At 37.4% G+C, this 13,955-nt stretch overlaps 1 protein-coding gene across 50 annotated transcripts in view; it reads right to left on the bottom strand.

The window, feature by feature from the left end:
• Positions 1–13,955, bottom strand: part of neo1a (neogenin 1a) — a 335,667-nt gene that overhangs the window by 18,049 nt on the left and 303,663 nt on the right. For 28 of the 50 annotated variants that reach the window (NM_173218.2, XM_021477387.3, XM_009303464.5 and 25 more), the window contains exons 14-20: positions 13,065–13,175; positions 12,788–12,982; positions 11,451–11,546; positions 1,269–1,501; positions 1,057–1,195; positions 358–465; positions 72–266 (exon numbers count right to left, since the gene is read on the bottom strand). In NM_173218.2, the coding sequence (NP_775325.2) occupies positions 72–266; positions 358–465; positions 1,057–1,195; positions 1,269–1,501; positions 11,451–11,546; positions 12,788–12,982; positions 13,065–13,175 (1,077 nt within the window). The remainder of the gene's footprint in view (positions 1–71; positions 267–357; positions 466–1,056; positions 1,196–1,268; positions 1,502–11,450; positions 11,547–12,787; positions 12,983–13,064; positions 13,176–13,955) is intronic. The other 22 variants (NM_001328497.1, XM_073906114.1, XM_005166588.5 and 19 more) reach the window with 1 other exon arrangement.

The following is a 13,955-nucleotide window of genomic DNA, read 5'->3' as shown; positions in this document are numbered from 1 at the left end:
AATTTGGATTCATAACCCTACATATGCTTGTTAGCAGGCAGCAGTTCTAATTCATGAATCAGCCGGTTTACCTTTAGGAGTGCGGAACTGGACCGCTTCCGACATGGGACCCATGCCCTTGGAGTTCCGAGCCTGGATCTTAAAGTAGTAGGTGGTATCAAGGGTCAGCTCCTGAATTTGATGGGTTAGCCTGTTTCCCACGACTGGCTCAATGACCCAGTCATGAACCTCTGCCTTCACATCAGTGCTGTAATAAATGATGTAACCTGGAAAGGCAGAGCAGGGTGTTGGGTAAAATAGGGCACAAGAACATTCATTTCCATAATTGGTTCCTTATTTTTAACATAACTTTGTCACCTGTAATTTTGCCATTGGCTTCTGATGGCGGCTGCCAGTTGACGATGATGGTTTTTGGTCGTCCCTCTTTGCTCACTACAGTCACATCTTTTGGTGGAGAACTTGGGACTAGAGTGAAAGATAACCGTTACGCTGATTCTTTTTGGTTCTTGAATCTGATTGGCTGAAAGCTAGATATGCTGGTGATTTGTTTTATTTTGACTAGAATAAAATAAGTTTAATTTATTGAAATTTTCAATATTCAGTATTATCAATATTGAAGATTATTGATTATTACTCAAAGTTCTACAGGACTAAAAAACAAGTAAGCGTCTAAGAAAACTGACATATTTTGGCATTTTCCCTTTTCATGATGACATTCAGAAACATTCATTCATTTTCTTGTCAGCTTAGTTCCTTTATTAATCCGGGGGTCACCACAGCGGAATGAACCGCCAACTTATCCAGCAAGTTTTTACACAGCGGATGCCCTTCCAGCCGCAACCCATCTCTGGGAAACATCCACACTCATTTATACACACACTCATACGCTACGGACAATTTAGCCTACCCAATTCACCTGTACCGAATGTCTTTGGACTGTGGAAGAAACCGGAGCACCCGGTGGAAACCCACATTTAGAAAAGTTCACTGGAGAATTGTTCGTACAACTTAACATCAGGGTCTATGGCTTGATTCTGCTCCACCTTGAACACTTACTTGACTCAAAAGTTGTTCCGTGTGCAGTCATGCTCCAGGTACTGGTCCTCCGTCCCTTGGTCACCATAACCGAAAACTCATACAAGGTATTGGGTTTAAGACCCGTCACCGTGTGAAATAGCGTCGTGGTATTAGCCACCTAAAATAAATAAGTCGTGTTAGTGGAATAATAACCCACGTCTTTATCCTTGTCCAGATTCTGTTAGCCATACCTTAAACTTTGTGTTTGCGGGTATGTTGGTCTTCCAGCGCACTGTATAGTAGCGCGCATCTGTGATCTTCTGGTTCTTAGGCAGCGAGTTGTCCGCCCAGGTGACTTTGATGGTGTCTTGGTTCAGGACAGATGCCTGAACGCCCACAGGAGGCAGCATGGGTATAGGGTCTGGTACTGGAGTGTATGGAGCATGGAAAAGTTCGTACAAATCAACGTCAGGGTCTATGGGGTCTGCAAGCAATTTACACAATGTTCCATGGCGAAAAGAAAAAGGTGAACGAAAAAAAAGGTGAGCGCGATTACACATAAAGGGAAGGGAGACACGTAATGAAGGTAAAGAATGGGTTAATGGGTTAAAATGGGAGGGAGGAGGGGTGGAGTATGGAGGCGGGATTGGGAAAGGAGAAAGAGAGAAAATATTGGATTAGAACAGAGTCAAAACACCATCCAGAGCTATAGAGAACTACATCTACAATGAGTCAAGGAGCTACATCAACACAGGTTTCACAACCAGCTACATTACAGATATAGGAGGAAACAATATTACAGGAAATTGGATTTCAAACCCCTAGGAGTTAAGGTGGAACTGCATGGGAATTGTTAAAAATTGGAAAATATATACTGTTGGAAAAATCAAGCAGCATCAACTTGTTATTTAGTAATTAGTTCACATATTTAATTCCACTCTTTACACATATGACTTGTATTGTTCTTCTTTTAGTTGCTCTAAACTTAAAGTAACAAACTTTTCGGAAATAATCTCGTTTTACCATTTTTAAAAACCATTCAGATGATCTGCGAGCGTGGAGGGAGCACTTTTACATTAGCTTAGCATAGATCATTGAATCTGATTAGACCATTAGCATAGAAAATAGCAGTTCTTAATTTCTTACTACACAATGTAACTACAGAAAATAAACATGAAAATTATTAAATGATTTTTTTGAGTTAGCTGCTAATTGTCTAATCCAATTCAATGAGCCGATTCAAGCTAAAAGTGTTCCCGATAGACCCAAAGATCAGCAGAAAAGATATAAAATAGTAAATGTATGAATAACAAAATGGTAAAACTCAACTTTATAACTATAAGAGAGTTGTAAAACCGTATTTCTAAAGTAAAAATCTAGTGTTCCTTAAACCCCAACTATAAAATCGACTAAATTGGGTTTATCAGTCCAGACTCCAGTCAGCATGAAAACAACCATGTAATCCTTGTAATGTTCACCCAAAAGAATCTTTCTTGAGTTAGATGCTAATGGTCTAATCCGATTCAATGATTTATGCTAAGCTAAGCTAAAAGTGAGAATTGGCAGAATGGATAAATTGGTAAATTTTCAAATAACAAAATGGTAAAACTCAACTTTATAACTTTAGGAGAGTTGTAAAATGGCCGTGTTTCAGAAATAAAGTGGAGTGTTCCTTAAACCCCAACTATAATATCAGCTAGATTGGGTTTATTAGTCCAGTCAACATAAAAACAATTATGTAATCCTTGTAATGTTCACCCAAAGAATCTTTCTCGAGTTAGATGCTAATTGTCTAATCTGATTCAATGATTTATGCTAAGCTAAGCTAAGCTAAAAGTGCTCCCGCTAAACTTGGAGATTGCCATAATGAAAAAAAAAAGGTAAATGTACTTTTTTTTTTTTGGGCGAGATGCTAATGGTCTAATCCGATTTAATGAAATATGCTAAGCTAGGGTAAAAAAGCTCCCGCTAGATCCAGAGAACAGCTGAATAGATAAAATGGTAAATGTACGAATAACAAAATGGTATCATTTAACTTTTTAACTACAGAAGAGTTGTAAAATGAGCCTATTTTGAAAATAAAAGTCTAGTGTTCCTTTAACCTCAACTATGATATCGGTTAGATTGAGTTTATTAGTCCAGTCAACATAAAAACAATCTTGTAATGTTTGTAATGCTTACTCAAAAGACTTTTTTTAGCGAGATGCTAATGGTCTGATCCGATTCAATGATTTATGCTAAGCTAAACTAAAAGTCCTCGTGCTAGACCCAGTAATCAGCAGAATGGATTAAATGCTAAATGTATGAATAACAAAATGTCAAAACTGAACTTTTTAACTACATCAGAGTTGTAAAATGAGCCTATTTTCCAAATAAAAGTATAATGTTCCTTTAACCTCAACCATAATATTAGCCAGATTGGGTTTATTAGTCCAAACAAAATCGAAACAATCACATACTGCTTTAAAAAGTATATTTTACAGACTTATTTCTTACCTACTGTAAGCCAAGCACTGATATTAGCTCAGTCTAGATATCTGACCACTTTTTTTGCCGTTTTTACAGTGTAATTAAATGTAATACTCCTCACATTTTTTTAGGTCAACTGAATTATCAGTATTACTTCAAGGACACAAGCATTCAGCTACAGAAAAAAGGGTTCAAATGCTGCACAAATGTGTTTACAGCAACAACAAAAAAAGCTTTTAATTTTTCTTTTCCGTCTATTCATGGTTTACATTCAATAACCTTGTCTGAGTCGAGGCTTAAGAGATAGATTTTTTCTTTTTATTATTTTTGATAATTCTCCTCCTTTATATCAAGTCAAATCTTTTAAATAATTTCAGTGTAGGGAGCAGGATTGCTGATATGATAGTGTCAAATACCAACATCTTAGAAGCCTGATCCATTTATAGATTTAACGCTGTTAGCCTGCCTTAAATCAGCCGTTTTCCTAAACGCTCTCTCCAAAGAATAACAATTCTCAGAGGGGAAATGTGTGAAAATGAGAAAACATTCTTTTAGGCTTGAGCGTTTAAACTGTTTTCATATGGCAAAGGGGGAAAAACAGGTTATTTTCCACATAAATGAGGCAGCGCTCTTTCGTACAACCCCATAGTGAGCACTATGTGCGCTTGAGCTTGTTTTCAGGAAAATGTAAATGGATTTGGTGTCCAACTAGTCTGTAATGCCCCCCCCCAAAAACAACACATAAACTACAAAGTACTCGTTAGCATACAGCATGCTCATCATTTCCTCTGGTACAGGCAAAACTGGTACATTCACCTGCTATTGCACATTAAAATGACACAGTGTCTTATGGTAGAAGGGATGTTTATGTATGAAGGAACGGGGAGGTGAGGAGATAAACTCTGCTGGAGGTCTTCAAAACCCCCTGCAGCAGCTTTTCCTTCAGTTCAGGTAAAGGTGAACTAGGAGGAATAGTAAATGCCATGTTCAACAATGCATGCTGGGAGGTAATAAGAATGTACCCCTGATCAAGACGGGGGGTGAGAAATCATCCAGCTTCAGTTTTTGCAGTGTGAATCGTGTTCTTGGCATTAATGTACTGTTTTGCTCATGTTATAGACAGAGAGACAATATTTAATTTAATGAATAGAAAAACAACAATATGATTAAAACAAAAAGAGAATCAATCATGATTTTATTTGACATTGTACTTATGTAATCTACTGTATATACACTACCTGACAAAAGCCTTGTTGCCTTACAAGCTTAAGGAACAACAAATACTAACTTGACTTCTAGTTGATCATTTGGTGTCAGAAATGGCTTTTATGAAAGGCAAAGGCCTCTAGATTACGCTAATTTTACCAAAATAAAATATGATCATGCATGATTTCTAATTATTTAATTAGGACAGTAAGGTCTGACTTTGCTTAGACAAAAGTCTTGTCACCTAACAGAAATAATGTACAGTATAGAATATAAAGTCATGGTGAAGTAGAAACAGAATTAATATTGTGTATGACTCCATCATGAGCTTGAATGACTGCATCCATACATCCAGTGGCGCAAAAAGGGGGTATGCAGTATATGCGGCGCATAGGGGCGCCACACGTGGGGGGCGCCATTGTGCCAAAACTATTTTTGAAATTATCCATATTAAAAGTTTCAAATAATATATACACACACACACACACACACATATATATATATATATATATATATATACTATATATATATATATATATATATATATATATATATATATATATATATATATATATATATATATATATATATATGTATTTGTAAAAAATGTTTATTTAGCATTTTATACGCGTATAATATTGTATTTTATTAAATTTAAAAATCATTCCACCCCCCCACCCCCATTTTTCATACCATATACATGTTTTTATGAATTTATTATGTATCATATTGATTCATCAGACCTTTTGGTAACTTCTTAGCTCAAAACTATTTTAATTTTAGCTACAAACAAAGTTATAACATTTCAGTTAAATAGAACATTTGTTTGTTTCTTTTTCTTTTTTTTTTACACTAAACATTTGACAGTCTTTTTTATTTAACTTTTAGCAGTTTCAGTCAATTGTTCTTGCAAATACTGACCTTACACTTCTCAAAGTATGCATGTGAGAAGTAATTGCAATGTTCTTTTGCCCTTTAGGACTCCCATGTCTATCATTTTGTTTTGAAAAATGTAGTACAAAAAGTCCAAAAGCAAGGCTAGTCAAGGTGATATAATCATTTAGTGAGGGAAAATTAAATTGAGAAGAAATTTGGGGTGGTATGAGATGCATTTCTTTGCGACTTAACATGCTTAATGTAATTATACCTTTTACTACTTCATACTATTTCAGCTGTGTTCAGAACTGCGAAACTGTATTTTTTGAAGCATATTGAAATCTTTATGAAAAAATATCTTTAATTTATTGATGGAAATATTTTCCACATTTTATCACTTGCCTGTTATAAAATATAGTTGGATTGAAGGGGGGGCGCACAAAAGTTGAAGCCGCATACCCATCAGTAAATGTGCAGTTGCCCCCCTGCATACATCTCTGCAGTGACTTAAATTTTTAATAAAGTCATCTGGAATGGCAAAGAAAGCGTTTTTGCAGATCACTTACACACCCCATACTAAATGCTATCCCAAATCACGATTTTTCCTCCATGATAGAATCTTGGGTCTATGCTGGTTCCAGTAGGTCTTCCAATAGGAAATTATTAATATTTTTAATTGGCTACAGAACAAATTACTCTTGTCCAATTACTTGCCTAATTAACCTAACTTGTCTAGTTAATTAACCTAGTTAAGACTTAAGCTTAATACCAGTATCTGGCAAAATAACAAGTCAAATATTACCTACTATTACCATGGCAAACACAAAATAAATGAGTTTATAGATATTAGTTATTAATATTATTACGTCAAATAAATACACCTTCCCTTTATTAAATATCACTTTTTTACATTTCAAATTTTACAAGAGAGGAATGCAGAAGTACAGGCATAATGTAAAATAAAATCAGATTACTTTTCTCTTTTTTTGGAGTTTCATAATATCGTTTTGTTTTTATTTAGTAATATAAAATAAAACAATTAGCATTTAAAAATAGTATAATCATAATAATTTTGAATGAAATGTTATAATAGCAATATTTCTTATTGTTTTTTGTTTGTTATTTATTCATTTATTCATTCATTTTATTATTATTATAGATTAGTTCTCATCTGTCATTTTATTTTATTATTCATTCCTTTATTGTCATTATATTATTATTCATTCATTTTTTTTCGGCTTAGTCCCTTTATTAAAAGGTCGCCACAGCGGAATGAACTGCCAACTTATCCAACATATGTTTTATGCAGCGGATACCCTTCCGGCTGCAACCCACCACTGCGAAACACCCATTTCCTCTCATTAACACACATACACAACAGACAATTTAGCACACCCAATTCACCAATAGAGCATGTCTTTGGACTGTCTTTTGGAAACCCATGCGAACATAGGGAGAACATGCAAACTCCACACAGAAATGCCAACTGACTGTATTTTTATTAAAATTATATCATTCATTCATTCATTCATTCATTTTCTTGTCGGCTTAGTCCCTTCATTAATCTGGGGTCGCCACAGCGGAATGAACCGCCAACTTATCCAGCAAGTTTTTACGCAGCGGATGCCCTTCTAGCCGCAACCTATCTCTGGGAAACATCCACACACACTCATACACTACAGACAATTTAGCCTACCCAATTCACCTGTACCGCATGTCTTTGGACTGTGGGGGAAACCGGAGCACCTGGAGGAAACCCACGCGAACGCAGGGAGAACATGCAAACTCCACACAGAATTGCCAAATGAGCCGAGCGACCCAGCGACCATCTTGCTGTGAGGCGAATGTGCTACCCACTGCGCCACTGCATCCCCATTAAAATTATAACTAAATAGAAATGTATAAATAATCCTCATCAAACACTGTCCTACTTTAATGGAAGATGTTTTCCGCCATTAAAAACAATTGCAATTCTGACATAAACACATAAACCAAGCCAGCACTTAAACCTAATGGTTGTAGCTGCTCGAGGAAGATTATTACTTGAAGACGAGGAAATATTCATCACCGCAGCGGACGGCTATTTCACCATCAACAACAAAGCAATCACCAGTGTTTTAAAGCGCTAATTCGAATCTTTGACCAGTGCTGCTCAGCCATGTCATGTCAACATTTCTCTTCAACTCTGCAGAGACACATTTCCTGTAATTCTCCGTACATGTTAAGATGTTCCTGTATGTGGGATAAGAGCATTGTTTAATCACGGCTCCGCATCTCCATCATGCGCAGCGCTATTAGGCAGTGCTTCAGTATGGATGTGCTTTATCTGCATCTCATAATCAGCACAAATCCTCTGGTTGCTAGGAAGCAGAAGCACTAGAGAACTCTTAAGATGGACTCTAATGACAAGAACAAACACTCAACCTACATGTATAGCTACATAGACATGAAGCATTGTGATTGGTAATCTGGCTAATAACACAGTTATTAAAGGCATAGTTCACTCAAAAATGAAAATGTACTCACTATTTAGTTAACTTCAAGTGGTTACCACATGGTAATGAGTCCTTTAGTTTTCTACAACATAGCCCTCTGGGCTTGGATGGACGCTTTATCCTTAACTTATTACATGGCTGTCTGTAAAACTCGATTCTGACTGGTCAATCGTGTCATACAATGGTATGTTATTCCAAAATAACACCTGCTAAATAACTCATTCGTAAAATTGAAATCACTTTGAGCATCACTGAAAACATTCTGATCCAAATACATACGACTACATTCATATGTACCTGCTTCGCTGTCATGACACTCTTTTTGACTGTTTGCCGCCATTTTGTGAATGAATCATACAAATGTTAATATCATTCAAGCAGTTTTGTGTGTGTCAACTTTGCGTTTTGGACGGTTTGGCGCCATCTTGTGACTGAACAACATGCAAGTTAGTGTATACTATACACAGGCTCAACCTGTGCAGTGCACATGCCCTTTTTAGTCTTGGATAGAAAGTGCCCTTCCAAAATGATCAAAAGTGCCCCCGCGACGCGACACACCCTCGGTCCCCCCCTCTAGTAGGCGCGCGACAACACCGCTCATTAGTATGCACGCGACAACAACCCCCCCGCCCCCCACACCCCCCGCTCTTCACAAAGTTTATCCTGCAGACCTGCACATGCCTTTGGAGGGTCTCTGCACGGGCCTGCTATGATATATATGTTAATCTTTGCTTTATTCAGCCAGTTTTGTTTTTTAGCTTTGTTTTTGACTGTTTGGCGCCATCTTGTGACTGAATAATGAACTTTGTTAAATGATTTATAATGAATTTCATTTTTGTCATCTTTGCGTTTAATTACAGAGATAATAAACATTTACATCTCAGCACAATGTTTTGGGTGTAATTTCTTTTAATGTCTTTGCTTTTTGCCAAATAGCAGTGTAAAAAGTGGGATAAAGTACATCCAGGGGTGCGTTTCCCAAACAACGATGTAACTCTCATACGGCTGAATTATCATAGTACGATGCATCGTTTGGGAAAAGAACTATGTAGTGACAAGTGTTTCCCAAAACCCGTAGTTTCTCTGTCGCAGATCCATCGCTTGAACCACGTAAATTATAACGTAAAACGCCCATAATGATGCTCTAAACTGGGTGGAGTAACAACTTCTTTAGAGAAAAACCCATAATTTAATTGTGCAAATTATGTTGTTTTACACGCACACGCATTTAAAATAAAATCCAATATTAGATTGGGTAAAAGCATGCATTCGTTTTCCATATTAACTGAAAAATATGTAAATGGAACATATAGGGCCTATGTTTGCTTTACTAGTATTATTGAGAAGTTGAACATTACATATTCTATTCTAAAACATCACTTACAAAAGCAATATTCTAATATCATATATAAATCATATAAATAAATACATAATGAGGCTATTTATTAAGAAATTAAATTTAATATTTGTTATTTATTAGAAATGAAAAACATACTTTAATAATATTATTAATAATAATAATAATAACGATGATGATGATGATGATAATAATAATAATTATTATTATTATTAAGTAGGATGTTGTTTATTTATTTATTTTATTTTTTGAAAAGTCTACTTTTACAATTTGAGACATGTAAACCACTGCAGAAATGTTCTAATCAACAGGCCCATGTCATATACAGTACAGATATTTAAAAAAATAACCCACTATAAATTAAAAGAATTAATGTATGCTTTTTGTTTTCACAAGCTTTGGAGACGCAACTTAAATTCCTCTTTTAAATAATATGTCACCTACAGCTTTCGCCATGAGGCTGTGTTCAAAATGACATCTATGTTTTCAAACTGCACTGCGAAGGGACCTTAATGCTTTTTTATTTTTAATAATTCCAACTTTGAATGTTAAAATGTTCTAAATGAATAGGGCATAGGGGGATAAGTGGAAATAGAACACAGCCAGGAACTATGTTTCTAACTACAGCTCCAGAGTTGTAGTTGCGAGTGCTCAAGTTTGCGACGCAGTTTGCAAATGTTCGTTGGAGCAATGGATTTGGCAATTGGCAAATCAACAAACTATGTTTGTAACGACAGAACTAGTGACCTTAAGTGGCTCATGATGATTTTGGGAAAAAAAGCTGTGTAATAAGTGGGATAAAGTACATCTAGGATGGATAAAGTACATCTAAGACAGGGTTTTTCAAAGTCTAAGACAGTGGGCCTCCCTTTTGACACAACTTATCCATTGGCGCCCCCCCTCCTCCCAAACACAAACACACACACACACACACACACACACACACACACACACACACACACACACACACACACACACACACACACACACACACACACACACACACACACACACACAAACACACACACACACACATATATATATATATATATATATATACAGTATATATAAAGACACAGACAGATGTCAGACTGTTAACTCACTTTTATCATCATTTGCATGAAAGTGCAATTATTTACAGAGTAATAGGTATTTTAATATAACGTTTTTAAAACTAGGATGATGGTTCAATATGAATAGAACAGATCCAAGAACTGTCCATCCCAGTCAAAACAGTCAAAGTTTAGCGGGTCTCATGCTGTCATTAGCCAAAATATCTTGACAAACCACACATAAAGGTCGTGGTTCATCAGCTGGTCCTGTCCACGTAAATCCTAAACTCAAATACTGATCATCATATCGTCGTCTTTTGGGTTTAAGCCCTGAACTTGAAGGCTTTGAATCGGGGGGTCTCAGAAACCGATCCATTGTATTAGCAGGCATATACCCGTATTGGCAGGCTTGCCAAACAGAAGCGAATTCACAGCTATGGCCTTCTGGGTAAAAAAGGTTTTCTTATTATTGACATATTATTTTTTTTAACTTTGTTTAATCAAAACGTTTAAATATAATAAAAATACATATAATAATTAAACGTAATAATTATATTTTTATTATATAATATTTTTTTCCCGCGCCTCCCTTGACATGCTCTGGCACCCCCCAGGGGAGGCCCGCCTCACACTTTGAAAACCCCTGATCTAAGACGATTGTTTTTGCAGAATAAAGCCCGAAAGGCTTATCTGCAGACCAACGCAAAGCAAACTTCCTCTTAGTTATACTTTACATATTGCATAACATACCTTGGAATGTTGTGACTGAGCAATCAGCATCAAATATTCCAGAGAGCCATGTAATAAGCTTGTTTAACAGACAGACATGTTCAGTGTTTTCTTTTTTCTTCTTTTTTTTACAGTAGATCTGGCATCATTCTCTTCACTTGTCAATATAGCAATGCCAAATGCTTTTCCTGAGGAACTGAATGAGCCGATGAAGTGTGTTTGAGCTGTCGTTAAGGTGTGTTGGCTCACCTGACTGTGGTCGTGTGATGGCGCTCTCGTACACAGGGATTCCCTCACCCACGTTGTTGAAGGCCTTCAGCGTGATCACGTAGTGCGAGTTGGGATCTGGCAGAGAGAAAACCAATCATTTAGCTAATCAAGCCCGCAGCTCCACTGAGAGCGTCAGCCATATTCATCATCCTAGCGGGGGTGCACTTTTAAACACCATTATTGATTCTCGCTCTTGTGTAATTAGATGAATTACCAAAACTTAAATTATGCCGCTTCATCGGATGATTATTTTTCTCTTTCCTTCAAATGTGATTAAGATTGGGTGAAGAGAGGGGTAAATCTCCCACTCTTGAGCACCCACAATCCAGTTACCCAGTTCTGCTTCCTTACATTCTCGTTTAGAGGTAATTGAGCTTCTGTGGGTTCTTCTAAGGTGCTGCTAAGCCTTGGTGTTAGAGCTCATTCACACTGAATGCGTATTTGCTTCTAAAAACACTTGACGCAGCACAATAGAATGAGTTTTAAAAAAAGCGCATCGCAAAGAAAACCTGAACGCGATGTAATAAGCGACAACAACAGACCCATTAAAAATAGAAAAACTAAGGCTGCATTCGAAATTGCATACTTCCATACTATATAATATGCTAAAAACAGCATGTAAGGCGAGTAGTATGTCTAAATTTGTAGTATTTGAAAAACAGAAAGCGAGAAGTACCCGAATGACCTACTACTTCTGGCGAGATTCTGAAGTGTGCATACAATAGGCGCTATGATATCCAATGATGCCATGTGGATAATTCATAAATGAAAGTAAAGCGACACAACTGATGCAGGTAGGTCACAGGATAATCACAAACGGCGGATCTAGTACATCAGAGTTCTTTTTTTTAATAATTATTTTTCACCTTTATTAGATGGGACAGTGGAGGAAAAAGAGGGCAGCATTGGGAGCAGAAAGAGGGGAAGGATTGGCACAGGACCTCGAGCCCAGGGGCGCCCCAATATGATTTTGCTGTTGACATTATAAATTTAAATGTACTTATGTAAATTCCCATTATTTCAATAAATAAATAAATAAAATGCACTGAATTATTCTTGGTGTCACCGACGTAGCTGATTCACTGCCTCCCCTCAGCGCTGGTTCAACGCTGGTGAAAGCAAACTGATGCATACGCGCAGAAAACCATTCCTGTGAGCCTCATGCACTCCTGTTTGCATGTACGCCGATAAAATATGCGCCATGAAACCAGAGTAACAGCCTTTTGTGCAGAGGTGTCGGCATTCAGCGAGTTTTGCAAGTCGACTAAACTAAAGTTTATACAATATGATGATGATGTTACTTTCACTAGTCTTACTCAGGTTCTCAATGGTGTAGTATCTCTGCTTGTAGTCCACTTTGATGGTCTGTGCGTGAGGACTGCCAATCCCATAGCTGATACTGTAACCCCTCACCACGATGTCCTGGTTCTCTGGAGGCGTCCAGCTCACCACAATACTGTTGACCAGAGAACGAACATGCAGAGAGCTCGGGACGTCCGGCACTCTTGACTCTGAAACCAAAGAACAAGCAAAATTACACTTTACTCATCCTAATCAAGCACCTTTTTAAACAAGATGTAGGTCTGTTTATACCGTCCAGATCGCTTTCGAATGTCTCTGCAGTGGTCCAGTCTGTGGCAGGACCTGTGCCGTTGACCGTCATTGCAGATACTCGCAACATATATTCAGTGCCTCGCTGCAAACCTGGAAATATAAGAATACAGTGTACAGTGCTCAGCATATATATGAGTACACCCCTCACAAATCTATCATTAAAATTAATATTTTATATATGATGCCAGGGGCGAGGCAGTGGCGCAGTAGGTAGTGCTGTCGCCTCACAGCAAGAAGGTCGCTGGGTCGCTAGTTCAAACCTCGGCTCAGTTGGCGTTTCTGTGTGGAGTTTGCATGTTCTCCCTGCCTTCGCGTAAGTTTCCTCCGGGTGCTCCGGTTTCCCCCACAGTCCAAAGACATGCGGTACAGGTGAATTGGATAGGCTAAATTGTCCGTAGTGTATGAGTGGGTGTGTGTGAGTGTGTGTGGATGTTTCCCAGGGATGGGTTGCGGCTTAAAAAGGGCATCCGCTGCGTAAAAACTTGCTGGATAAGTTAGCGGTTCATTCCGCTGTGGCAACCCCGGATTAATAAAGGGACTAAGCTGACAAGAAAATGAATGAATGAATATATGATGCTTTACAATAGGTGCGATGCGGGCAAAAGAAACCAATCCCGATTTTCTTGAACAATATTGTAATTTCAATTTTAATCACGATTTTGACACACACAGACATTTTACAGTGTGAAACTGAAACATATTTCCAAAGGAAAACATCTTTATCAAACACCTGTTACATGTCTCTAAAACAGACATAAGGCAAAAAGAAAAATAAAGATCACCTAGTAAAGGTGTAACAAATTGTCTCTAGAACAAACCTATGGTGTATATGTGCTGTCAAACTAAAGTAAGGCTCACATGTTCTGCTTG

This window comes from Danio rerio, chromosome 7 (genome assembly GCF_049306965.1).
Source record: "Danio rerio strain Tuebingen ecotype United States chromosome 7, GRCz12tu, whole genome shotgun sequence".
In the NCBI taxonomy this organism is placed as follows: domain Eukaryota; kingdom Metazoa; phylum Chordata; class Actinopteri; order Cypriniformes; family Danionidae; genus Danio; species Danio rerio.
The sequence above is the reverse complement of the archived record's forward strand: the minus strand, read 5'-3'. Positions and strand labels throughout refer to the sequence as shown.